The sequence below is a fragment of the Phyllobates terribilis genome, unplaced genomic scaffold, assembly GCF_046119375.1.
Source record: "Phyllobates terribilis strain yellow unplaced genomic scaffold, ASM4611937v1 Scaffold_1__5_contigs__length_1240528914, whole genome shotgun sequence".
Taxonomy (NCBI): Eukaryota; Metazoa; Chordata; class Amphibia; order Anura; family Dendrobatidae; genus Phyllobates; species Phyllobates terribilis.
The window spans coordinates 264,205,075-264,232,682 of record NW_027362761.1 but is presented as its reverse complement, the minus strand read 5'-3'; the positions used below and the strand labels follow the sequence as shown (position 1 = coordinate 264,232,682).

Here is a 27,608-nt window from a genome sequence, read left to right as displayed (position 1 = left end):
ACAGTCCAGGAAGTGACGCGGGGACACGTCCGGGTGTGGGGACACGTGTGTGCGGCGCCTGAGCTGTGGGGCAAGGACAGGCCTCTGTGTTTGTGTAGTCAGGCTCCACGCTGCGGACACATGGCTCTGAAGAAGCGCAAGGGGGCCCGGGCGAGGAAGCAGAGGCAGCTGGACAGGGCGGGCGACGACGGCAGCGACACCGGGGAGTTCGATGTCAGCACCGGGCTCCCAGAGCAGGATGAGGCGGTGAGTGCAGTGCGGAGGCCAGCAGCTGCCCGACCACGGGGCCCACTCCATGTGTAATGAACGTGTCACAGAGGTGCCCTGTCCACAGAGAAACACTCCACATATAAAAGTGTCACAGTGGTGCCCTGTCCACAGAGGAACACTCCACATATAAAAGTGTCACAGTGGTGCCCTGTCCTCAGAGGAACACTCCACATATAAAAGTGTCACAGTGGTGCCCTGTCCACAGAGAAACACTCCACATATAAACGTGTCACAGAGGTGCCCTGTCCACAGAGAAACACTCCACATATAAAAGTGTCACAGTGGTGCCCTGTCCACAGAGGAACACTCCACATATAAAAGTGTCACAGTGGTGCCCTGTCCTCAGAGGAACACTCCACATATAAAAGTGTCACAGTGGTGTCCTGTCCACAGAGAAACACTCCACATATAAACGTGTCACAGAGGTGCCCTGTCCACAGAGAAACACTCCACATATAAAAGTGTCACAGTGGTGCCCTGTCCTCAGAGAAACACTCCACATATAAAAGTGTCACAGAGGTGTCCTGTCCTCAGAGAAACACTCCACATATAAAAATGTCACAGTGGTGCCCTGTCCACAGAGAAACACTCCACATATAAACGTGTCACAGTGGTGTCCTGTCCACAGAGAAACACTCCACATATAAACGTGTCACAGTGGTGCCCTGTCCTCAGAGAAACACTCCACATATAAATGTGTCACAGTGGTGCCCTGTCCTCAGAGAAACACTCCACATATAAACGTGTCACAGTGGTGCCCTGTCCTCAGAGAAACACTCCACATATAAACGTGTCACAGTGGTGCCCTGTCCTCAGAGAAACACTCCACATATAAAAGTGTCACAGTGGTGCCCTGTCCACAGAGAAACACTCCACATATAAAAGTGTCACAGTGGTGCCCTGTCCACAGAGAAACACTCCACATATAAAAGTGTCACAGTGGTGCCCTGTCCACAGAGAAACACTCCACATATAAAAGTGTCACAGTGGTGCCCTGTCCACAGAGAAACACTCCACATATAAACGTGTCACAGTGGTGCCCTGTCCACAGAGGAACACTCCACATATAAAAGTGTCACAGTGGTGCCCTGTCCACAGAGAAACACTCCACATATAAACGTGTCACAGTGGTGCCCTGTCCACAGAGGAACACTCCACATATAAACGTGTCACAGTGGTGCCCTGTCCACAGAGAAACACTCCACATATAAAAGTGTCACAGAGGTGCCCTGTCCACAGAGAAACACTCCACATATAAAAGTGTCACAGTGGTGCCCTGTCCACAGAGAAACACTCCACATATAAAAGTGTCACAGTGGTGCCCTGTCCACAGAGAAACACTCCACATATAAAAGTGTCACAGTGGTGCCCTGTCCACAGAGAAACACTCCACATATAAAAGTGTCACAGTGGTGCCCTGTCCACAGAGAAACACTCCACATATAAACGTGTCACAGTGGTGCCCTGTCCTCAGAGGAACACTCAACGTATAAAAGTGTCACAGTGGTGCACTGTCCACAGAGGAACACTCCACATATAAACGTGTCACAGTGGTGCCCTGTCCACAGAGAAACACTCCACATATAAACGTGTCACAGTGGTGCCCTGTCCACAGACGAACACTCCACATATAAAAGTGTCACAGTGGTGCCCTGTCCACAGACGAACACTCCACATATAAAAGTGTCACAGTGGTGCCCTGTCCACAGAGAAACACTCCACATATAAAAGTGTCACAGTGGTGCCCTGTCCTCAGAGAAACACTCCACATATAAAAGTGTCACAGTGGTGCCCTGTCCACAGAGGAACACTCCACATATAAACGTGTCACAGTGGTGCCCTGTCCACAGAGGAACACTCCACATATAAACGTGTCACAGTGGTGCCCTGTCCTCAGAGGAATACACTCCACATATAAATGTGTCACAGTGGGTGCCCTGTCCTCAGAGAAACACTCCACATATAAATGTGTCACAGTGGTGCCCTGTCCTCAGAGGAATACACTCCACATATAAATGTGTCACAGTGGTGCCCTGTCCACAGAGAAACACTCGACATATAAATGTGTCACAGTGGTGCCCTGTCCTCAGAGGAATACACTCCACATATAAATGTGTCACAGTGGTGCCCTGTCCTCAGAGGAATACACTCCACATATAAATGTGTCACAGTGGTGCCCTGTCCACAGAAGAACACTCCACATATAAACGTGTCACAGTGGTGCCCTGTCCTCAGAGGAATACACTCCACATATAAACGTGTCACAGTGGTGCCCTGTCCACAGAGAAACACTCCACATATAAACGTATCACAGTGGTGCCCTGTCCACAGAGAAACACTCCACATATAAACGTGTCACAGTGGTGCCCTGTCCTCAGAGGAATACACTCCACATATAAACGTGTCACACTGGTGCCCTGTCCACAGAGAAACACTCCACATATACAAGTGTCACAGTGGTGCCCTGTCCTCAGAGGAATACACTCCACATATAAACGTGTCACAGTGGTGCCCTGTCCACAGAGAAACACTCCACATATAAACGTATCACAGTGGTGCCCTGTCCTCAGAGGAACACTCCACATATAAACGTGTCACAGTGGTGCCCTGTCCTCAGAGGAATACACTCCACATATAAACGTGTCACACTGGTGCCCTGTCCACAGAGAAACACTCCACATATACAAGTGTCACAGTGGTGCCCTGTCCACAGAGGAACACTCCACATATAAACTTGTCACACTGGTGCCCTGTCCACAGGGAAATACACTCCACATATAAACGTGTCACAGTGGTGCCCTGTCCACAGGGAAATACACTCCACATATAAAAGTGTCACAGAGGTGCCCTGTCCACAGAGAAACACTCCACATATAAACGTGTCACAGTGGTGCCCTGTCCACAGAGGAACACTCCACATATAAACGTGTCACAGTGGTGCCCTGTCCACAGGGAAATACACTCCACATATAAAAGTGTCTCAGTGGTGCCCTGTCCACAGAGGAACACTCCACATATAAAAGTGTCACAGTGGTGCCCTGTCCACAGAGAAACACTCCACATATAAACGTGTCACACTGGTGCCCTGTCCACAGGGAAATACACTCTACATATAAACGTGTCACAGTGGTGCCCTGTCCACAGGGAAATACACTCCACATATAAACGTGTCAGTGGGTGTCCTGTCCACAGAGGAACACTCCACATATAAACGTGTCACAGTGGGTGCCCTGTCCTCAGAGGAATACACTCCTCATATAAACGTGTCACAGTGGTGCCCTGTCCTCAGAGGAATACACTCCACATATAAACGTGTCACAGTGGTGCCCTGTCCTCAGAGGAATACACTCCACATATAAACATGTCACAGTGGTGTCCTGTCCACAGAGAAACACTCCACATATAAACGTGTCACAGTGGTGCCCTTTCCTCAGAGGAATACACTCCACATATAAACGTGTCACAGTGGTGCCCTGTCCTCAGAGGAATACACTCCAAATATAAACGTGTCACAGTGGTGTCCTGTCCACAGAGAAACACTCCACATATAAATGTGTCACAGTGGTGTCCTGTCCACAGAGAAACACTCCACATATAAATGTGTCACAGTGGTGCCCTGTCCACAGAGAAACACTCCACATATAAACGTGTCACAGTGGGTGCCCTGTCCACAGGGAAATACACTCCACATATAAACGTGTCAGTGGGTGTCCTGTCCACAGAGGAACACTCCACATATAAACGTGTCAGTGGGTGTCCTGTCCACAGAGGAACACTCCACATATAAACGTGTCACAGTGGGTGCCCTGTCCACTGGGAAATACACTCCACATATAAAAGTGTCACAGTGGGTGCCCTGTCCTCAGAGGAATACACTCCACATATAAAAGTGTCACAGTGGTTCCCTGTCCTCAGAGGAATACACTTCACATATAAAAGTGTCACAGTGCCCTGTCCTCAGAGGAATACACTCCTCATATAAACGTGTCACAGTGGGTGCCCTGTCCACAGGGAAATACACTCCACATATAAACGTGTCAGTGGGTGTCCTGTCCACAGAGGAACACTCCACATATAAACGTGTCACAGTGGTGCCCTGTCCACAGAGAAACACTCCACATATAAACGTGTCACACTGGTGCCCTGTCCACAGAGAAACACTCCACATATAAACGTGTCACAGTGGGTGCCCTGTCCACAGGGAAATACACTCCACATATAAACGTGTCAGTGGGTGTCCTGTCCACAGAGGAACACTCCACATATAAACGTGTCAGTGGGTGTCCTGTCCACAGGGAAATACACTCCACATATAAACGTGTCACAGTGGTGCCCTGTCCACAGAGGAACACTCCACATATAAAAGTGTCACAGTGGTGCCCTGTCCTCAGAGAAACACTCCACATATAAAAGTGTCACAGTGGTGCCCTGTCCTCAGAGAAACACTCCACATATAAAAGTGTCACAGTGGTGCCCTGTCCTCAGAGAAACACTCCACATATAAAAGTGTCACAGTGGTGCCCTGTCCTCAGAGAAACACTCCACATATAAAAGTGTCACAGTGGTGCCCTGTCCTCAGAGAAACACTCCACATATAAAAGTGTCACAGTGGTGCCCTGTCCTCAGAGAAACACTCCACATATAAAAGTGTCACAGTGGTGCCCTGTCCTCAGAGAAACACTCCACATATAAAAGTGTCACAGTGGTGCCCTGTCCTCAGAGAAACACTCCACATATAAAAGTGTCACAGTGGTGCCCTGTCCTCAGAGAAACACTCCACATATAAAAGTGTCACAGTGGTGCCCTGTCCTCAGAGAAACACTCCACATATAAAAGTGTCACAGTGGTGCCCTGTCCTCAGAGGAATACACTCCACATATAAAAGTGTCACAGTGGTGCCCTGTCCTCAGAGGAACACTCCACATATAAAAGTGTCACAGTGGTGCCCTGTCCTCAGAGAAACACTCCACATATAAAAGTGTCACAGTGGTGCCCTGTCCTCAGAGAAACACTCCACATATAAAAGTGTCACAGTGGTGCCCTGTCCTCAGAGAAACACTCCACATATAAAAGTGTCACAGTGGTGCCCTGTCCTCAGAGGAATACACTCCACATATAAAAGTGTCACAGTGGTGCCCTGTCCTCAGAGGAACACTCCACATATAAAAGTGTCACAGTGGTGCCCTGTCCTCAGAGAAACACTCCACATATAAAAGTGTCACAGTGGTGCCCTGTCCTCAGAGAAACACTCCACATATAAAAGTGTCACAGTGGTGCCCTGTCCTCAGAGAAACACTCCACATATAAAAGTGTCACAGTGGTGCCCTGTCCACAGGGAAATACACTCCACATATAAACATGTCACAGTGGTGCCCTGTCCTCAGAGGAACACTCCACATTTAAACGTGTCACAGTGGTGCCCTGTCCTCAGAGGAATACACTCCACATATAAATGTGTCACAGTGGTGCCCTGTCCACAGAGGAATACACTCCACATATAAAAGTGTCACAGTGGTGCCCTGTCCACAGAGAAACACTCCACATATAAAAGTGTCACAGTGGTGCCCTGTCCACAGAGAAACACTCCACATATAAAAGTGTCACAGTGGTGCCCTGTCCACAGAGAAACACTCCACATATAAAAGTGTCACAGTGGTGCCCTGTCCTCAGAGGAATACACTCCACATATAAAAGTGTCACAGTGGTGCCCTGTCCACAGAGAAACACTCCACATATAAAACTGTCACAGTGGTGCCCTGTCCACAGAGGAACACTCCACATATAAACGTGTCACAGTGGGTGCCCTGTCCACAGGGAAATACACTCCACATATAAACTTGTCACAGTGGGTGCCCTGTCCTCAGAAATGACCACCCTATAATACAATTGGATATGCCAAAGTTAAGGCAGATTGGTCCAGTGGTTTGTCCATAATTTAACCTTTTCTTTAGTGTTCTCTTTTTTGCAAATATACAGGTACATGTCACAAAATTAGAATACCATGTAAAAGTTAATTTATTTCAGTTCTTCAATACAAAAAGTGAAACTCATATATTATACAGAGTCATTACAAACAGAGTGATCTATTTCAAGTGTTTATTTCTGTTAATGTTGATGATTATGGCTTACAGCAAATGAAAACATAAAAGTCATTATCTCAGTAAATTAGAATACTTTATAACACCGGCTTGAAAAATGTTTTTAAAATCCGAAATGTTGGCCTACTGAAATGTATGTTCAGTAAATGCACTCAATACTTGGTCGGGGCTCCTTTTGCATCAATTACTGCATCAATGCGGTGTGGCATGGAGGCGATCAGCCTGTGGCACTGCTGAGGTGTTATGGAAGCCCAGGTTGCTTTGATAGCAGCCTTCAGCTCGTCTGCATTTTTGGGTCTGGTGTCTCTCATTTTCCTCTTGACAATACCCCATAGATTCTCTATGGTGTTAAGGTCAGGCGAGTTTGCTGGCCAATCAAGCACAGTGATACTGTTGTTTTTAAACCAGGTATTGGTACTTTTGGCAGTGTGGACAGGTGCCAAGTCCTGCTGGAGAATGAAATTTCCATCTCCAAAAAGCTTCTTGGCAGAGGGAAGCATGAAGTGCTCTAAAATTTCCTGGTAGACGGCTGCGCTGACTTTGGTCTTGATAAAACACAGTGGACCTACACCAGCAGATAACATGGCTCCCCAAACCATCACTGATTGTGGAAACTTCACACTAGACCTCAAGCAGCTTGGATTGTGTGCCTCTCCACTCTTCCTCCAGACTCTGGAACCTTGATTTCCAAATGAAAATTGGGACTCTGGAACCTTGTGGAGTGTGTCAATGACTTCCTTCTGGACATCTGTCAGGTCAGCAGTCTTCCCCATGATTGTGGAGCCTACTGAAACAGACTAAGAGACCTTTTTAAACGCTTAGGAAGCCTTTGCAGGTGTTTTTTGTTAATTATTTTAATTCACTGAGATAATGACGTTTGTGTTTTCATTGGCTTCAAGCCATAATCATCAACATTAACAGAAATAAACACTTGAAATAGATCTCTCTGTTTGTAATGACTCTATATAATATATCCGTTTCACTTTTTGTATTGAAGAACTGAAATAAATGAACTTTTTGATGATATTCTAATTTAGTGAGATGCACCTGTATCACAGCTGGTATGTCTTAAAAAGCTGAAACCTGGTTTAAAGCGCACCTGTCATCAGGATTGTGCTCAGTAAACTACATACACTGTCAGGTGGGTGCCATTACACTGATTAATATGATACATTGGTTGATGAAATCCGTTCTGTGCTTTTTGTGTAGTCTTTACTTTCAGTTTGGAGATATTGATATGCCAGTGCTCCGGGGCGGCCTGTGGGGGGGCGCTCTATCTGGTGCTCTGCTTACATATTCATCTGTATGCTCTTATGACAGCTCACTGATCCTTCACTGACCTTCCTCCTATTTTACCTAGCCCCACACTACTAGATGCATTATGTAAAATAGGAGGCAGGTCAGTGAAGACACAGTGATCTGTCATAAAAGCATACAGATGAATATGTAAGCAGAGCACCAGATAGAGAGCTCCCACAGGCCGCCCCGAAGCACGAGCATATCATTATCTCCAAACTGAAAGTAAAGATTACACAAGAACCACTGGATGGATTTCATCAACCAAGGTATCATTTTAATCAGTGTAATGTCGCCCACCTGACAGTGTATGTGGTTTACTGAGCACAATCCTGCTGACAGGTGCGCTTTAAAAATGCTCTGAAGTGCCTGATTTACCAACATGCCAGATTTGGGGCAAACTTGTCCAGTCATTAATTCATTTGCATTTATGTAGCTTTTTTTGGCAAATATCTCAAGAATGGTAGGTCCGAGAGAGCTGAAACCACATCTAAAACTTTCCGAATCGCCTGATTTACTTATGTGCCTAATTTGGGGCAAATTGGTCCATTTATTTAGCCATAAATTAATATCATTTCCTCTTTTCTATTTTTTGTGATTTATCTCGAAAATGGTAGGTCCGAGAGTGCTGAAACCCAGTCTAAACACTTACGTAAATCAGGCTCTTAGAATGTGCCAAATTTTGTGCAGATTGGTCTAGTCGACTGTCTGTGCATAAAGAACAGACAAGAGAAATTAATTTTTATATAGAGAAAAGAAATGCGGACAGTGGATGACCTCTGCAGATCACATCTCCGGATCACCATGAACTTACACAGATCACATCACCGTGTACTTACGCAGATTACATACCCAGTTCACTTTGTACTTACACAGATGACCTCTCCGGATCAAATGCTAATTTTCCCCACTGTATACTAAAGTGGCAGTTGTCAGTTGTGTGGTGTAGATCAGATAATTTGTAATTACAAAACAAATTAAAGGGAACCTTTCATCTGATTCATGCTGCCTGAACCACAGACAGTAGGGATAACACACTGGCTGCCATATTGCAGCCTTGTATGTTTTATTTTGTAACACTGCAGCATTTCAGAAAAAACATACTTTGAAAAGCTGGCCGGAGACTATGTGCATCGGATGACTAGTGCAAGGCAGATCCATGGCAGCTTCACAACACCCCACTTCTCATGGGTCTCTGACAGATCTCTCCTTATACACACACATACGGAGAGAACTATCAATCTAGGGCAGCAGGGCGGGTAGAATCCGACTTGTCAACCAAGACACATCCACAGCCTACTTTTCAAAGTATGTTTTCTCTGAAAGGCTAAAGCATTACAGGGTGAAAGATACCTGGGTGTAATAACACATCCAGTGTGTGATTCATGCTGCCATGGTCTGAATCTCATGACAGGTTCCCTTGAAGACCTCATGCCTACGGCTTAATGTTGGCACATGGAGCCCTATGCAGCTGTCTAGACTATGCTGCTGGAGAATACCTCCATAATACTGCATGTGATGGTGTTTTTACCTAATAGTATAGGAAGGCCCCATGTTCCTGTACGGGTGCTCTGTTTTGGAACTGTAGAGCACTGAGCCATAATATACTCGCAGTATGAGGCCAATTCCAAGAATGTGCCCAATTATTTACTGGTGTCCACTTTGAGAACTGTTTTTCATTAATGTATTATTTTCCCACTTGCAGCATCTTCCATCATTCCCAGCAGCAGATGCCGGCTCAGACACTGAGCTGGATACGAGGCAGCTGGTCCGAGCACAAAACAAGAAGAAAAAGAAATCTGGAGGGTTCCAGTCTATGGGTATGTAAACAGGATTTAGTATCATGTTGTGTTTGCCCAACCCATGAGCAGGGCTGTGGAGTCGGTAAGCCAAACCTCCGACTCCTCAATTTCCATGACACCGACTCCACGACTCCAACTCCCTTGTACATGGCTCATGTGTAAGTGATAAATTTACTGTAGCACTGATTCTTCTCCGCTAAAAGTCTAGATCCCTTAGATCAGAAATAGGACAGACATTTATAGGACACTTCATAACTTTCCCAAATTCTTATGAAAAAATATTCCCCACAAACTGCATTGAACTACTGTACCCAATTTATTATATATTTTAGGAGTCGGTCCATTTTATATCGACTCCGACTCCACCAAAATGGACACTGACTCCACGACTCCGTCTCCACAGCCCTGCCCATAAGCATGAATGTTAAAGGGGTATTCTTAACTTCATAAATAGGTGAGATTGCAAAGTGCTTGTAAAAGTTTTCTCCGTTGTTAAGAAGAGAGAAATAATTAATTACGAGATATCTCTGCAGTCTATACAGCTTGCAAAAGCAGCTCTGAGGCTGGCCAGATCGCTGTAATCAGGCAGCTTCATTCCCTTTCGACCCTTCAATGCTATAGACGCAAGGTTGCCTCTTTTGCAGTATCAGAGAGGGCACAGTTCAGACCAGTGGCGTGACCATGCTATTGGTCTTAATTGTCAATCTTTAGGAGTATAACGTCCCCGGAAAGCAGGAAGCTGGGAGGCAGAGGAGCTGTGCAATCCTAAAGAAAGGCGATTAGATAACCTCTTTAATTAGAGTTCCAGCCCTGGTTAAGCCTTAGGTTATGTGCACACAGCAACTTTTCGACGCCTGTGTACTCTCAGCTTTCCAAGGTGAAGACTCTTGAGGAAAACGCAGGTGGTGTTTTTCCTGAAGCGTTTTCGTTGGCATTTTTGCGGCATCATTTATGATTCGTCTCCTACGTTTGTATTTTTTACATTTAAATAGCGAGTCTTCCAAGTGGTAGCTGCCCAAAAAGTGGACATGCTGCTACAAAAAAAGACGTGGTGTGCACATAGCCGAATGCTGTGTTAGCACAGGACAGATATCCAGCACATGTTTTCCGCTACTGATTTCCATGTGAAAAATCCAGTGTATATTCTAGTACAAGGATGTAGAAATTGTACAAAAAATTATCAATGCTATGAAGGCTTAAGTTTGATAGTTCATAACAAAGCAGTTAGTGTTGTAAAAGGCATTGTCCCCTATTGATACTGAAGAACTATCCATAGGATAGCTCAGGTCATCAATTTATTTTTCTCTTCAAAATGAGCTGATCAGCAGTACTACTGCGCAGTGTATGGAGCTGATCTTTTCCTCTCCATACACTGAACAGCTGATTCGTGGGGTTCCAGATGTCGGCCCCCCACTAATCTTATATTGATGACCTATCTTAAGGATAAACAAACCTTTTAAATCCACTTCACTACAATATAACACTTTGCCATTGAGATATTTTTGCCCACCTTTGCACGTGAATGTTCTATTTTTTGTTTGATTTTAGTATCATGTCATCTATTGTATTCCTTCATGTCTAGGTCTTAGCTATCCCGTCTTTAAAGGAGTGATGAAGAAAGGTTACAAGGTACCGACACCTATCCAGAGGAAGGTGAGTGTGTCAGAACCTTCTTCCATATGGCGGTAATATTGAAAACCTGCAAAACCAAAATGTAATGGGACAGATTATTCTTTGTTAGGTAATCCCAGTCATTCTGGATGGCAAAGATGTGGTATCTATGGCTAGGACTGGCAGTGGGAAGACCGCCTGCTTCCTGATCCCAATGTTTGAGAAGCTGAAGGCTCACAGTGCACAAACTGGAGTTCGCGGGCTCATCTTGTCACCGACCAGAGAGCTTTCCCTGCAGACGCTCAAATTCACTAAAGAGGTACACAATGCCACGGCTCCTCACCTACCTGTTTCTCTGTCACGTTTTGCTTTATTTATTACAGGGCTATATTCTGATGCAGCTCTATTCATGTCTAATGATAACTTTCTTCTCTACCAGCTTGGAAAATTTACTGGCTTGAAGACTGCCCTTATCTTGGGTGGAGACAGGTGAGTTGGCAGCTTTCCTCTGGATTTGCAAATACTGATCATAAGAATTAACTAGATCATCTGACAATGTAATTTCTTTATTAAAATAACTATGCTTACAACTATTTGTATGGCCAGCAATTACAGTTTTATTGGCTTTCCATGGCCTTAAGGAGGCCATAGCTATTACTTGTGCAGACTTCTGATGGAAATTTAGTTTCCCTGACAACAAAGGATTGAGCATGTTGAAATCCAGCATGACCAATCCTTCTTTCTCCAACATCTGTTATCGAGGGATAATCAAGATACCTCCTTAACATATTACATGGTCAGCCGCATAGCGATCATACTTATTATGTGTTTGGCAACCTTTAGAGATGAAAGCATGTTGTAGATTGTGAGACCCCGGGCAGGAATTACCATGCGCTAATGGAGCCTGTTCACAGCAAAACAGCATATGTTGGCTATACATAAGTGATGGGGAAAAAATAAAATCTCTCATTCCTAAATTGCTTTAGTAATAAAGGTTTAGCCACAGTAATACATGTAATATTCCTTCTTATTCATTTCATGAATGACATGAACTCGCTCGTTCATGTCATGTACACCTCAAAAACATCTCAAGAATCAGGACTTTTCTCACCTTTGACTCGGCAAAAACTCTTACTGTAGCTCTTATTCATTCTCGTCTGGACTACTGCAACGCTCTACTAATCGGTCTCCCTCTTACTAAACTCTCCCCTCTCCAATCTGTCCTTAACGCAGCAGCAAGGATCATATTCCTCGCCAACCGCTACACCGATGCCTCTTCCCTGTGCCAGTCATTGCATTGGTTGCCCATCCAATATAGAGTTCAATTTAAACTTCTCACGCTTACCCACAAAGCGCTCCATGCTTCAGTACCCCCCTATATCTCTTCCCTTGTCTCAGTCTACCACCCTACTTAAAACTAAAATCCTCCATATTCCGAACATCCCACTCCCGTCTCCAAGATTTCTCGCGTGCTGCGCCAATTCTTTGGAATGCATTACCCAGGACAGTTCGATTAATTCCCAATACCCACAGTTTCAAGCGGACCCTAAAAACCCATTTCTTTAGACTGGAGTATCGTCTCCACACACTATCTGTCCATCCCAGTTTTCCCCCATATTAAATTCAGGTTCATACCAACCATGCACTTAATAGCCTCGGTCAGGACTGTACACATACTGGCTGGCGACCAGTCCATGTATTATTATTTATCCTATTTAGTATATCAAGGCTGCATTATACAATATATGTACATTCTACCTTTTGTGTCTCCCCCATTTCCTCATAGACTGTAAGCTTGCGAGCAGGGCCCTCACTCCTTTCGATATGAGATATGCTTATTCTGTATTGTCTGTAAAAGTCCCCCCTAAAATTTGTAAAGTGCTGCGGAATATGTTGGCGCTATAAAAATAAAAATTATTATTATTATTATTTCAGGATGGAAGATCAATTTGCTGCTCTTCATGAAAACCCTGACATGTATGTTTTGGTTCGGGACATCGTACTGATATTTACATCAATCTCGCATCTTGGAAATTTTTGATACTTTGTGGATTATGTTCAAGAAGCATCTGAAATATTTTTTTTTTTGTCTGGCAGAATTATAGCCACACCGGGTCGTCTCATGCACGTTGCCATTCAAATGAACCTTAAGTTGCAGAGTGTGGAGTATGTTGTTTTCGATGAAGCAGACAGGTTAGTACTGTGTATATCAGACTTCAATACTGACCCTTACTTATGATTAGACCTTGCTCCATGCCTGACCTCCTATGTTTGTGACAGGTTATTTGAGATGGGATTTGCTGAGCAGTTGCAAGAAATAATTTCCCGTCTTCCAGAAACTCGGCAGACTTTGCTTTTCTCAGCAACGCTCCCCAAGATGTTACTGGAATTTGCCCGGGCTGGTGAGCTGCTTTAGTACATTTTGTCCACTATTTGCCCAAAACATGTGTTGTCTCTTACTCCTCTGGTGTCTTTTTTTTCCTTCTATTTTTTGCTTGTAACAGGTCTCATTGAACCGGTGTTGGTCCGTCTAGATGTTGACTCAAAGCTTAGTGACCAGCTGACGGTAAAGTCTTCCTATAGTCAGTTTATAGAGCTTGTTCCATATTCACGCCACATACACTCATCAATATATCGTGTCTTTCATCTTAGCTGTCATTTTTACATGTGCGGGCAGAGGATAAACCCGCTGTGCTCCTTCATCTCCTGCGCTGCATTGTGAAGCCTCAGGAACAAACTGTTATCTTTGTGGCTACAAAACATCATGCAGAGTACCTGAAAGAGGTGAATGATGAGACTCGCAATTAAATGTGTAAATTGTATGACTCTGCATTAAATTTATATGCATTTATTCTATTTGTCCTTTTTATCTTTTGTGCCTATCCTATACAGTTACTTGACATGCAGGGTATCCCCTGTTCCCACATATACAGTGCTCTTGATCAGACTGCTAGGAAGATAAACCTTGGCCTATTTCTGCATGGGAAAGTTCGGGCACTTTTGGTTACTGATGTGGCTGCTCGAGGCATAGACATACCAATGTTGGACAACGTCATTAATTATAATTTCCCGCCTAAGGCTAAGCTTTTCCTCCACCGTGTCGGTAAGATGCTATGATTTCTAATTTGTAATGTACTCATTCGGTTTTTGGTACCTTTTCATCTTTTTTCTCTTTCTGCTACTTAGGTCGAGTGGCAAGAGCAGGTCGCAGTGGCACAGCGTATTCACTTGTAGCTTCAGATGAAACTCCATACGTGTATGATCTTCACCTCTTCCTGGGAAGGCCCTTGAAACTTGCAGGGGATCCAGAGACTTGTTCAGGTATACAGCACGTTGTAGTGTTTGCAGCCGCTGAAATCAGTGATTGGCTGCAGCAATGATGTGCGCTTGCAATGTGATGTCACTGCTGCAGCCCAACCACAGAGCAGCGATGGAGAGCTGGCGCTGGACGTGGAGGCTGGGTATCTTTTCTGTTTGTTTTGGGTACCACTTTTCTTATAGTGGAAAGTCTCTTTAAGAAAATTCATAGCTCATCATTCTTCTCCACTCTACAGACATAGATGGTGTCATGGGACGAGTACCACAGAGCTTGATAGATGATGAAGATGCTTTGCTCATCACAGACCGTGAGAGGTCTTTGGAGCTGCAGAACCTCCATCATGTGGCTGAGAATGCATACAAACAATACAGTAAATCTAGGACGGCTCCTGCTCCCGAATCCATAAAGAGAGTCAAAGAAGCCAACTACAACCAACTGGGGGTCCACCCTCTCTTCTGTGAGTGTTCCCTGCATTGTTTTTAAAATTTTCTGCAATCATTTATTTTTTTTTCTTTTAACTTTGCTCTTTCACCTGTAAAGCTACTTTTTATATATATTTTAACTCTTTCTGACATGCATATTTCTTGTCAGGGTCTCGTCTTGGTGGAGAAGAAATGCAGAGACTGAAACTTGTGGACAGCATTAAATCTTACAAATCCAAGGCGGTTAGTGATATTACATTTATGGAATACAAGATGGCCTTTCACATTGTCATTTGCGATGTGGTCATACTTTAACCTCTCACAATTAGTTAATGGAATGCTTTTTTTTTTTCATTTTCAGACCATCTTTGAGATAAATGCCACTAACAAGACTCCTGCAAGTGAGGTGATGCGAGCAAAGCGCAACCGTGATCTTGGAGTTATCAGCAAATTTCAGAGGTTGCAAGATGAGAAAGTGAAGGCTACAGTACAATCTGTGCCAAGTGCCAAAACCAGCGTTGCAGCCAGCCAGGACAGTGTAGAAGAAGGCTTTGAGGTAACCTTGAAGTCTAATTTGGAGGTTGGACTACATGGCAACTTTGATCACTATTAGTGATGAGGGAGTGAGTGTTCTTGTTTAACCCTTTAACCGAGCATGCTCGGGTGCTTACCGAGTATCTTCGGCGTGCTCGTACATTATGTTTGAGTCCCTGCATCTGCACGATTTATGGCTGTTAGCCTCAACACATGCAGGGATTGCCTGATTGTTAGGGAATCCTCACATATGTGTTGAGGCTGTGTAAAAGCCATGAATCATGCAGACGCAGGGACTCTAACATAATATACGAGCACGCCGAAGATACTCGGAGAGCACCCGAGCATGCTCGGTTAAAGGGCTAAATGAGCATGCTCGTTCATCATTAGTCACTATACACATTGTGAAGCCAGAGTTCACACTGTGCTAATCACTATGCAGTCATGTGCCTCTAACAGCCGCGGGTGGATCCGAGATCTACCCGCGGCTGTTAACAAATGAAATGCCGATGTCAATCTCTGCCAGCGTCATTTAACATGCACTGGGCGGAAGCGTGTCACAAGATCTGCCCATCAGTGCCCCTGTCATGTGATTTTGGGGTGCCGATTGGTTGTCATGACAGCCGGGCGTCTGCAGAAGACCCCCATGCCTCTCATTGTAAGTCTCCTATGAACACCGGCCTGTGGCTGGCGTTCATAGGAGATCATGATTTCTGCTACACATAGCAGTGCTGAAGCCCTGTTATATGTGTAGCACAGGAGATCGGTTGATTGCAGCTTCAAGTCTCCTTTTGAAGCCAGTAAAAAGTAAAAAAATAAAAAGTGTTAAAAAACCCAATAGTTCAAATCATCCCCCTTTTGCCCCATTCTAAATAAAACAATAAAAAATACACATATTTGGTATCACCACATTCAGAAATGTCCTATCTATCAAAATGTAAAGTAAATAAATCTGATGGGTTTTTTTGTACCCAAATAAATAAAACCAATCAAATTATTGAGGTGCGTTATGTATGCCTTTCTGTGTAAAACTGTCAAGCAGATACGGCTTATTAGACATGGTCTAAAAGACATTCAATAATAAGGCATGCAGAAGTAACCTGGGGACCTTTCTTTATGCACCCTTGGCTTCCATGAAGACCTGTCAGCATCCAGCGATCACATTGTGAGGTGCACTGATAGGGTGGCAGAGTGAGCCCATCTCCTTATGGTTCACCATTTAGATGCTGCAGTTGCTATTGACCTTGGTGTTTGAGGGGTTAAAGATCCAGGATTAGATTTATCCTTAATCCCAGCCATTGCAAAACGGCTAACACCTGTTGCGGGTGGTGTATGTACTGTGCGTTGCCTTGAAGGGGCTGAGACTTGCTATATTGAAGCTATTGGCTATATCAAACATGGAGTTGTTCTTTCTCTATCAGGGGGTCTTTTCACAAGTACTCAGTAAGAGGAAGAGAGAAGGTGCAGCTGAAAATGAAGAAACCAAGAAAAAGAAAGGAGATGTTTCTCAGGATTCAGAATATTATGTCCCGTACAGACCAAAAGATTTTGAGAGTGAGCGTGGGTAAGAGATCCGTGAGGACAATTTAACTTCAGACTGGTTTGTGACTTTTGGCTTCCCATTTTTGGAAACTTTAGCCTGATATTTTCAGTGTTTATGACGTGCCCCCTGGGGCCGTGGGGTATTCGGTAGCTGGGATAGTCGGTTCTATTGGGGTAGTCACGGTGGCGTGACCCGGTCCGTGGCCCAGGGCGGTCAATAAATAAAGAATGGAGGGGAATAAAGTTTCGTGACGCCACTCATGGTATGCGGCTGTAGATGGCCGCCGCTGCTGTTCAGATCCACTGGGGCCGTTGGTGACGCAGCAGAGATGGTTCAGCTCTCCACGGGTAGAGCTAGGCCCCAGGGCAGTTAAATAGGTGATTTTAGATGTTGTTGGTGTGTAGTGCAAGGCAGGTGATGCAGCAGTTAAGTCAACGACACAGCGTGGTGCAGTCTTCAAGTTTTTACTCACAGTTTTTACGGTGCTCCAGGTTACAACTGCTAGCCATGTTATAACAGCCCACCGAGTCCTGTGTCCTCCGGGGAAGTGATCCAGCCAGCTCTCAGATAACTTGGATGCACTTGATCGGGACCCCCTTCTTATGTATCTTCCCTGGTCGTCTCTCTCTGCGCTGGCTCTCGCCCTCCTGCCCTGCGCCTCACACAGTGTCCCGAGCCAGTGGCCGTGGGTCTTGTCGGGCGACGTCCTATATGGCCATCTTTTCAGCGAATGTGTGTGGTTATGGCTATGGCACTTAGAGATACTGCAGCCTCCAGTTTGCTAGCTGAGTCTTGCAGTCCTCCACTAGTCTGGGGCCGGTCCCCTACTGCGACCTAATCCCTTCACGGTCAGCGTGAACTCGGGCGCACGGGTGGACTCTGCACTTCCTCTGCCCCTAAGATCCTTTCTCTGTCTCTGGAGCCCTTCTTTCTGACTCCCTCGCTCCTCTTTTTCTTTCTCTTACTCGGCCCCTCTGACTGGACCCCACTCCTCAACGGTCCTCTCTCACTGTGCTCTTGCTCCTAGGACCCTTCTAGATCTTTCTACCTTTCCTTTTATACTACCTGTCATGTGACCCATGTCACCAACTGTCACTCTATGTGGTCCCCTCTACCTTCAGTCCTTCCTTCAGTGCTCCCCTAAATACTTCTTCCACCCACCTCCTCTACCTAGTTCTAGTTCCCCCCTCCAGACAGGGACAGGGACTGTGCTCTCCCTCAGGAGCAATCTCGCCCTTCCCTACTGGAGTGATGTGGTGTTGGATGTGGGTGTGTGGGTCCCGGGTAGTGCTCCCTCATTACCGGGGAGTGGAGTACCACACCTCTGGCTGAGATGCAGTACCTCTGTGGCGACTGGACCCCCAGGGGCGCCACATTTACATCTGTGCTTACTTTTCTTGTACAGACTAAGCATTGCAAGCAACAGCTTTGAGCAGGCAGCTGCTGGGGCAGTACTGGATCTACTGGGTGACCAGACTGAGGATCTCAGGAAGACGAAGCACATCATGAAGTGGTGAGTTTGTGGCCACATGCTCAGATGACATAAGAACATTTGGAAAATGGAAATGTGGCACAGTGTGTCAATTATTGCAGCTTGTAATAAAAAAAAATAAAAAAGACCATTGTAAATTCACACCCTAAAAAGCTTTGGACATTTAATGTGATCTTTTCTAACCCAATTATAGGGATAGAAAGAAAAAGAAGTTTGTGGGAGCAGGAGGACACGAGGATAAGAAGAAAATAAAGACTGAGAGTGGACGAGTCATTAGCAGCTCCTACAAAACTAACATGTATCCTTTCAACTTCCATGCATTTTTTTGTAATATACTGTTGCCAAGGCCAAAATCCCAGATCATAGAGATTCAAAATGCCAATTGTTCACATGTTGTGTTTTTGCAGTATTTTTTTCTGCACCAAAAGACATAGTGGTGCCATAAAAAATGATACACGCATTTGTCATATTTTTAGTTTTGTTTTTTTAGCGTTTTTACTTGCGTTTATCACACTTATTTAAATGGGTGAAAATCGCTGAAAGAATTGATATGCTGTATTTTGGCAAATATGAAGCAGGGGTTAAAAAATATATATACTGAAAAACAATATGCAGGAAAAACACCACATGTGAATGTGCTTTTGTACAGTATATGTTTCCTAGAAATGTCCAAAATTAGTTTTTACTTCCTTTACTCTAACTAGATATGAGGATTGGAAAAAGAAATATAAGATTGATGATCAGGATTCTGAAGAGGAAGAAGACGGACAGGCAGGAAAATCACATAGGAAGGGCAAAGGTAAGTGATTTGAAACCTTATTACTTTCATTTAGGCATATGGTTACCATAGATCATCCTACAGTACAACAGCAGTAATAAAAGTATCAAACACCAGGCAGGAATACCTAGATTAAAATAAGACCAAATATCCAGATAAAATAAAATCACATATGTTATTGCTTAAAGAAGTTGTCCAGTGCTTTTTGACACACGCCCCAATATACCTTGGGCCCATAAGTGTTTTTGTAATTACCTTGCTGTGTCTTTATGGCTTGTGAGCGGTGCTATCACTGGCCGCTCACAGGCATCACATGACTCCGGCTGCAGCCGGCTTTTTCTTCCGCTGATGTCACATCAAGTGAGGCGTGACATCAGTGACGCGCTCCCCGTGGTGGATACTGGACTGTGGGCGGGGTTACCCCGCGCATCACACCCACCGCGTGCTTTCCCAATGAATGAGGAGAGGGAGAGCACGCTGTGGATGCTGGGTGTGACGCGGGGTTAACCTCGCCCACAGTCCAGTATCCACCACGGGGAGCGCGTCACTGAGTCACGCCCGGCCGCAGCTGGAACTGTCAGATGTCAGAGTCGGCTGCAGCCGGGGGTCACGTGATGCCTGTGAGCAGCCCTCGATAGCGCCGCTCACAGGCCATAAGGACACAGCAAGGTAATTACAAAAACACTTATGGGTCCAAGGTTAAATACATTGGGGCATTTGTCAAAAGTACTGGACAATTCCTTTATAATTTACACAAAACATTAAATCAGAATGAACTTCCAAAAAGACCAGGAAAAATGTCCCACCATAGGGTAGACTCCTCATAAAACCTCTCACAACAACTAGATATCGAAGTAAATATTCCTACAAGTGTCACCACAAAAACCTAAATGTGAATAATAATTTTTCATGTACAATATTAATCAGTTTGACAAGTCAAAGACATGAAATGATGGAATAAATACATTAAAAATATCTATCTAAAGTGGACAAGACAGGGCAATATACAGGATCCCTGTTCAGCACCTCAATATGCATTTTGACATTTGTCAGGGTGTACCAAAAGTGGAATCTGGTTTTAAGCGAACCTGACAGCTGGCATATGCTGCCTGATCCAGGGGCAGCATGTATCCAGCACTAGTTGTATGATCTTAGCCAGGTATGTTTGACTATGAAACACTGGGGCATGTCAGAGTAAAACATACTTTAATGGCCACTGGGGAGTGACAATATAGCCTAGTTGGACAGGCGGATTCCCGATGACTTCTCCCGTCTGCTGCCCTGGATTGACAGTTCTTTGCGTATTACTGTACATGCACATAGGCAGAGACCTGTCAATCCAGGGTAGCGGGTGGGGAGAAGCCGCTGGGGACCCAGCTGTCCGACTAGTCTACAGCTCGGTCACTGGCGGTTAATAAAGCATGTTTTAGAGTCATTGTTTCAGAGTCAGACATATCTGACTGTGTTCATACCGCCAGTGCCTGACACATGCTGCCCCTGGATTGGGCAGCGTGTATCAGCTGCCAGGTTCACTTTAACTTCTTTCCAACATGACGATTTTCCGTTTTTGTTTTTTTTCTCCCCTCCTTCCAAGAGTCATAACTTTTTTATTTTTCCATCCACATAACCATATGAGGGCTTATTTTATCTGGACGAGTTGTACTTTTGAATGACACCATTCATTTAACCATTTAATGTCCTGAAAAATAGGAAAAAACAAGTGTAATTACACACAAATGCAATTCTCTTTTGGGTTTTATTTTTATGATGTTTATTGTGTGGTAAAAATTGACATAGAAACATGATTCTCCAGGTAAGTATGATTATGGTGATACTAAACTTGTATTTTTTTTTATTTATTATTATTATGTGTAAAAAAAAAAAAAGTTTGGAAATTCACAAAAAAAAAACTTATTTTGCCATTTTCTGAGACCTGTAATATTTTCATTTTTTGGTCAATGGAGCTGTGTCATGAGCTGATGTTTTTTATTGATAGCATTTTGGTGTAGATATTGCGTTTTGATCACATCTTATTGCGTTTATTTTACGGTATTGCAGCGTTAAAGAGAAAAAAAAAATATATATATATATTTTTTTTACATTGTTTATCAATCAAGTTAATTAATTTTATATTTTGATAGACCAGACTTTTACAGACGGGGTGATATGTTTATTTATTTTTATATATATATATATATATATATATATTTATATATTTTATTATTATTATTATATATATATTTTTTTTTCCAAAGAAAAAAATAAGGGGGTCATTTAGAAAAAAAAAAATATATATATATACATATTACTATAGGAGGTGGTATAACTGCCTCCTGTTTGACCTTGCACTCCCCCCATTTAACCAGCAAGTGATGTATATTCTATTCTACCAGCCCATTTGAATTGTAGGTGTTTCAGCCCAGAAGTGATTTGTTCTGTCCAGAGTTATAGGCTTGTAGCTCAAGAGAGGCATGTAGGTAGAGTAGTACCCATCAGATGGGAGGTCACCTTGCAGCGGTTGATGGGCACACATGAATTGGCCAATTTATGCGCTAAGAACCTCCGTTTTTTGTAAGTAAAGTTCATTGAGTAATAACACAGTTTAAATCAAACGTTTTTATTGTGTTTATGTATTTTGGCCATAATGGAGTGCTGCTGCGCTCTCTTTTTATATATACAGTACAGACCAAAAGTTTGGACACACCTTCTCATTTAAAGATTTTTTTCTGTATTTTCAGGACTATGAAAATTGTACATTCACACTGAAGGCATCAAAACTATGAATTAACACATGTGGAATTATATACTTAACAAAAAAAAGTGGGAAACAACTGAAAATATGTCTTATATTCTAGGTTCTTCAAACTAGCCACCTTTTGCTTTGATGATTGCTTTGCACACTCTTGGCATTCTCTTGATGACCTTCAAGAGGTAGTCACCGGAAATGGTCTTCCAACAATCTTGAAGGAGTTCCCCGAGATGCTTACCACTTGTTGGCCCTTTTGCCTTCACTCTGCGGTCCAGCTCATCCCAAACATCTCGATTGGGTTCAGATCTTGTTACTGTGGAGGCCAGGTCATCTGGCATAGCACCCCATCACTCTCCTACTTGGTCAAATAGCCCATACACAGCCTGGAGGTGTATTTGGGGTCATTGTCCTGTTGAAAAATAAATGATGGTCCAACTAAACGCAAACCAGATGGAATAGCATGCCACTGCAAGATGCTGTGGTAGCCATGCTGGTTCAGTATGCCTTCAATTTTGAATAAATCCCCAACAGTGTCACCAGCAAAGCACCCCCGCACCATCACACCTCCTCCTCCATGCTTCACGGTGGGAAGCAGGCATGTAGAGTCCATCCGTTCACCTTTTCGGCGTCGCACAAAGACACGGTGGTTGGAACCAAAGATCTCAAATTTGGACTCATCAGACCAAAGCACAGATTTCCACTGGTCTAATGTCCATTCCTTGTGTTCTTTAGCCCAAACAAGTCTCTTCTGCTTGTTGCCTGTCCTTAGCAGTGGTTTCCTAGCAGCTATTTTACCATGAAGGCCTGCTGCACAAAGTCTCCTCTTAACAGTTGTTGAAGAGATATGTCTGCTGCTAGAACTCTGTGTGGCATTGACCTGGTCTCTAATCTGAGCTGCTGTTAACCTGAGATTTCTGAGGCTGGTGACTCGGATAAACTTATCCTCAGAAGCAGAGGTGACTCTTGGTCTTCCTTTCCTGGGGCGGTCCTCATGTGAGCCAGTTTCTTTGTAGCGCTTGATGGTTTTTGCAACTGCACTTGGGGACACTTTCAAAGTTTTCCCAATTTTTCGCACTGACTGACCTTCGTTTCTTAAAGTAATGATGGCCACTCGTTTTTCTTTACTTGGCTGCTTTTTTCTTGCCATAATACAAATTCTAAGAGTCTATTCAGTAGGACTATCAGCTGTGTATCCACCTGACTTGTGCACAACACAACTGATGGTCCCAACCCCATTTATAAGGCAAGAAATCCCACTTATTAAACCTGACAGGGCACACCTGTGAAGTGAAAACCATTTCTGGTGACTACCTCTTGAACCTCATCAAGAGAATGCCAAGAGTGTGCAAAGCAGTCATCAGAGCAAAAGGTGGCTACTTTGAAGAACCTAGAATATAAGACATATTTTCAGTTGTTTCACACTTTTTTGTTAAGTATATAATTCCACATGTGTTAATTCATAGTTTTAATGCCTTCAGTGTGAATGTACAATTTTCATAGTCATGAAAATACAGAAATTTCTTTAAATGAGAAGGTGTGTCCAAACTTTTGGTCTGTACTGTATGTAGATATATGTGTGTGTGTGTGTGTGTATATATATATATATATATATATATATATATATATATATATAATTATATTTTCAGTCATGGCCAAAAGTGTCTGCACCCTTGAAATTGTTCCAGAAAATAAAAAATTGTGGAATTGCACTTTTTTTTGCAATTTCACCGCACTTAGAATTTTTTCTCGATAAAAATCAATGGTGTTATTCAAAAGTGCAACTCCTCCCGCAAAAAAACTAGTCCTCATACGGCTATCTTGACAGAAAAATTATGCCTCTGGGAATAAGGGGAGCAAAAAAAGAATGTGCAAAAACACAAAATCACATGGTCGTGAGGGGGTTAAAAAAGCCACACTAAGTGAACTGTTCAACTGTGAAAACAAAATACTAGTGTTAGATTAGATTTAGGCTTTTTTGTTAGGCAGGCATAAAAAATACTACTGACCCGCAGAACATTCAGCGCAAAGCAGGCATACACCCTGCTTTGCTCCTTCCGCTCCGAGACCTGCCGTTTGTCCAAACAGAATTTTTTTACTACATGTGGGGTATTGTCACGCTTGGAAGAAAGTGGGTAACAAATTGTGGGGTCCACTTTTCTGTGTTACCTCTGCCAAAAGTAAGAAATTTGGGGCGAAAGCTAAACTTTTTCAATATGACGACTTAATGTTATCAAATTCTGTGTCGTATCTCTGGGTTCAAAATGCTCACTGTACCCCTGGATAAAATCCTTGAGGGATGTAGTTTTCAAAATGGGGTCACTTGTGGGGGAGTTTCAACTGTTTAGGCACATCAGGGGCTCCCCAAACGCGACATGGCCTCCGCTCTCGATTCCAGACAATTTTGCGTTCAAAACGTCACACAGTGCTCCTTCCCTTCTGAACCCTGCCGTGCGCCCCGTGGTTTTCTCCCACATATGGGGCAACTGCATGCTTAGAAGAAATTGCACAACACATTTTGTGGTCCATTTTCTCCTGATACCCTTGTGAAAATGAAAAAATTGGCGTCAGAAGTAAAAAATTTTGTGAAAAAAAAGTGTTCATTTTTTTCTTTCCATGGTGCTTCAGTTTCTGTGAAGCACCTGAAGGGTTAATAAACTTCTTGAATGTGGTGTTGAGCACCTCGAGGGGTGCAGTTTTTAGAATGGTGTCACTTTTGGGTATTTTCTGTCATATAGACCCCTCAAAGTCACTTCAAATGTGATGTGGTCCCTAAAAAAAAATGGTTTTGTAAATTTTGTTGGAAAAATTAGAAATCGCTGGTCAACTTTTAACCCTTATAACTTCCTAAAAAAAAAAAATTTTTTTTTCTAAAATTGTGTTGATGTAAAGTAGGCATGTGGGAAATGTTATTTATTAACTATTTTGTGTGACATATCTCTGATTTAAGGGCATGAAAATTCAAAATTTTCGCCAAATTTCAGATTTTTTCACAAATAAACGCCAGACATATCTAAGAAATGTTACCACTATCATGAATACAATATGTCATGAAAAAACAATCTCAGAATCAGGGGGATCCATTGAAGCGTTCCAGAGTAATTACCTCATAAAGTGACAGTGGTCAGAATTGTAAAATTTGGCCTGGTCATTAAGGACATAATTGGCTCTGTCACTAAGGGTTTAAACTTAGGCAAACCAGCCATGTTTTTCAAACAGAAGACTCTTCGGGAAACTCTTGACATTTTTTTTTTTCTGAAGTGTCTTTTGAATTGTTTTTTTTTGTTGTTCCCTCGGCATATTTTCTGAGCCACCAGTGGTTTTTTTTAAGGGTTTTCCACAGTTTTTGTGATGCAGTTTCTTTTATTTCCTGTAGATTTCCAGTTGTTAATTTCACTCCCTTGTATAGTAAAGTAACCACCAGGTTTGTTTGTTTTTTAAGCAAAAACAATGGCATAACACTCCAAAAGACATCCAGGCTTCTTTTGAGCTTTCCCAGTGCCTTGTATCGTAAAAGTACAGGGTGTCTTCAGAGCGGAAAATGCCAGTAGAATGGACCGGTCACTTCTTTTAACAGCTTGTTAGAAACCTGAAGCAGTTACAAAACGCTCAAAAGTCTGAGAGAGATGATATATCTAGATATAGATTATATACAGATAGATAGATATATGTAGATAGATCTATAGAAAATGTACGTAGTTATTAAAATGTTATAGTAAGGAAAGAGTGTAATACTCCCTGCTGTTGTCCTGCCCTATCTAATTTCTTCTGTCCCCTACAGGTGGGCGTAGGGGCTCTCATGGAACACCTCGCTCTGAAGCTACAGGACCCCGAGGCAAGGTCAAATCTGAGCTGCGTAACAAACAACAGATCCTGAAACAGAGGAAAGTAAAAGAGAAGCAACTTTTCTTACAAAAGGGCGGAATGAAGAAACTGAGAAACAACAAAACAAAGCAAATGGTACACCAGATGAAGAAATCGGCCTTTGGCAGAGGGAAGAGCAATGGTTTCAAGAAAGGCAAAATGAAAAGATAGAGACCAGCTCATGGACTTGCAGGACTTGCCTTGACTTCACATAGCTTTTTTTCCAATTGCTATTTTTGCTGTTGGGTACAGGCAAGACTTGTGCCGCAAAAAAAGCTGTTTTACTGCAGTTAAACAGCTCGACACGGGTGTAAGTTTTTAACTTTTGCATAACTGTACATTAATGAGTATTGCATACAGACACTCTTTCTATGACCAGAGATTTGGATTTTGTCTTCATTTTAGGCGAAATTCAGACGTCCATGTATTGCTGTCCAAGAACAAACCGGCTTTGGGCCTCTTGACCTATACTTGACTGCCTCATATATGCCACAGAAGCTGTGAAGTTTGGGTCAGGAGACGTGCGGCAAATCCGTACATCATGTTGGTTTCTTGGACTGGTAATACACAGATGTCTTAATTCGGCCTTAGTATGACACTGATATGTAAAGCCTAGCAAAACCAATGAGTATATAAACTTCATGAAATACTGCTGTACAATATATTTATGTATAATAACGTGCGCATACGATGATGGTTGTATCTCAAAATAAATCCTGCCAGCATTCAACTAAAAAAAAATTTCAGTCCTTTGATTAGAGGCACAGATCTGTGTTCTTCTCCCGAAAAATAGCAAAGATAACCAGAATGAAAACCCCCCGGCTCCTTGTAATAAAAACATTTAAATTGGGGTTAACTGTGAACAAAACCGAGTAGTCAAGACAGACTTGGGTCTTGGGGAATGTGCACATAACCTCTTTTAAAGGCAGATTCTGCCTGTAATTTTCCTAAAAAGCATCCCATAAAGTGAACATAGTGCACAGCAATGTCACAACGGCATTGCTGTGCACATGTTCTTTCTTATGTCATTGGATTAAAAGTAATCTGTAAAAAGAAGTACAATACCATGTTTATTCCTCAGTTGACGTCCAGTGGGAAGCCGCCCGTACTCTGTACTGAGTGTGTACAGTGAAAGATGGCACCGGCAGAGCTGCTTCAGGAAAACGTCTAATAGGCGCTGTGTGCACATACCCTTAAAGAGATTTGGCATTTAAATACCTGTCTACGTGTAGAAGAATGGAGTCGGAGTAAGCAGTGTTGATGTCTGTAACCCATAGGTCCCATTTTTGTGCAGTCTACATAAAGATAGTAAAGTTTGAGGGTATTTTATTACAAGGCCCATTTTTCCTTTATATTCTGTGATATGTTTTCTTAACAGCAGGTGGTGCTATATAAGCTTTTATTCTCATTCTGATCCCTTTTTCTGCATTACACAATCATTCTACAGCTCCTTGTTCCATGTTATAAGAAAATCATCCACCAGAGAATATATCTAGAGTAGTCCATGTTTATTATCATATCTGACAAATACAAAAGCCACCATAATATTAACCAAGCAAAATTCAGACTTTTTTTTTGTAAACTGGCTGCTTTTTGCTGCATTATTTGTTCAAAGGGAGCTGCTGGGCACCAAGACGTGTGACAAAAAACAAAAATCCTTTTTACTGCAAATTGCCACAGTTCAGAGCTAGCACTGATGTACCTTGTGAAAACAGCAGCACTTTGCAATAATGGCCTAACTATGTGTGAACACACCTTAAGGATCACAATCTACTTTAAAGGGGTTATCCAAGACTTAGATTTTTTTCCTATGGGGCTAAGAACTTACAGGCA

The 27,608-nt window shown here is 43.1% G+C and overlaps 1 protein-coding gene across 1 annotated transcript; it reads left to right on the top strand.

Moving 5' to 3' along the window:
• Window positions 1-27,608, top strand: DDX54 (DEAD-box helicase 54). The gene is made up of 20 exons (XM_073671961.1): window positions 1-246; window positions 9,370-9,484; window positions 11,049-11,119; window positions 11,208-11,396; window positions 11,517-11,566; window positions 13,013-13,054; window positions 13,175-13,270; window positions 13,358-13,479; window positions 13,582-13,643; window positions 13,730-13,861; window positions 13,970-14,180; window positions 14,264-14,398; window positions 14,632-14,853; window positions 14,988-15,061; window positions 15,180-15,374; window positions 16,774-16,916; window positions 18,301-18,408; window positions 18,581-18,685; window positions 19,092-19,186; window positions 25,693-27,608. The coding sequence occupies exons 1-20, from the start codon at window positions 121-123 to the stop codon at window positions 25,944-25,946; spliced, it is 2,547 nt and encodes an 848-aa protein (XP_073528062.1). The 5' UTR covers window positions 1-120; the 3' UTR covers window positions 25,947-27,608.

Excerpts from the sequence above, each read along its gene's own strand:
- DDX54 (XM_073671961.1), top strand. The coding sequence starts at position 121 with ATGGCTCTGAAGAAGCGCAAGGGGGCCCGGGCGAGGAAGCAGAGGCAG. Across the intron at positions 13,055-13,174 it reads CTTCATGAAAACCCTGACAT|AATTATAGCCACACCGGGTC; the intron begins GTATGTTTTGGT and ends TTTGTCTGGCAG. Across the intron at positions 18,409-18,580 it reads ACGAAGCACATCATGAAGTG|GGATAGAAAGAAAAAGAAGT; the intron begins GTGAGTTTGTGG and ends ACCCAATTATAG.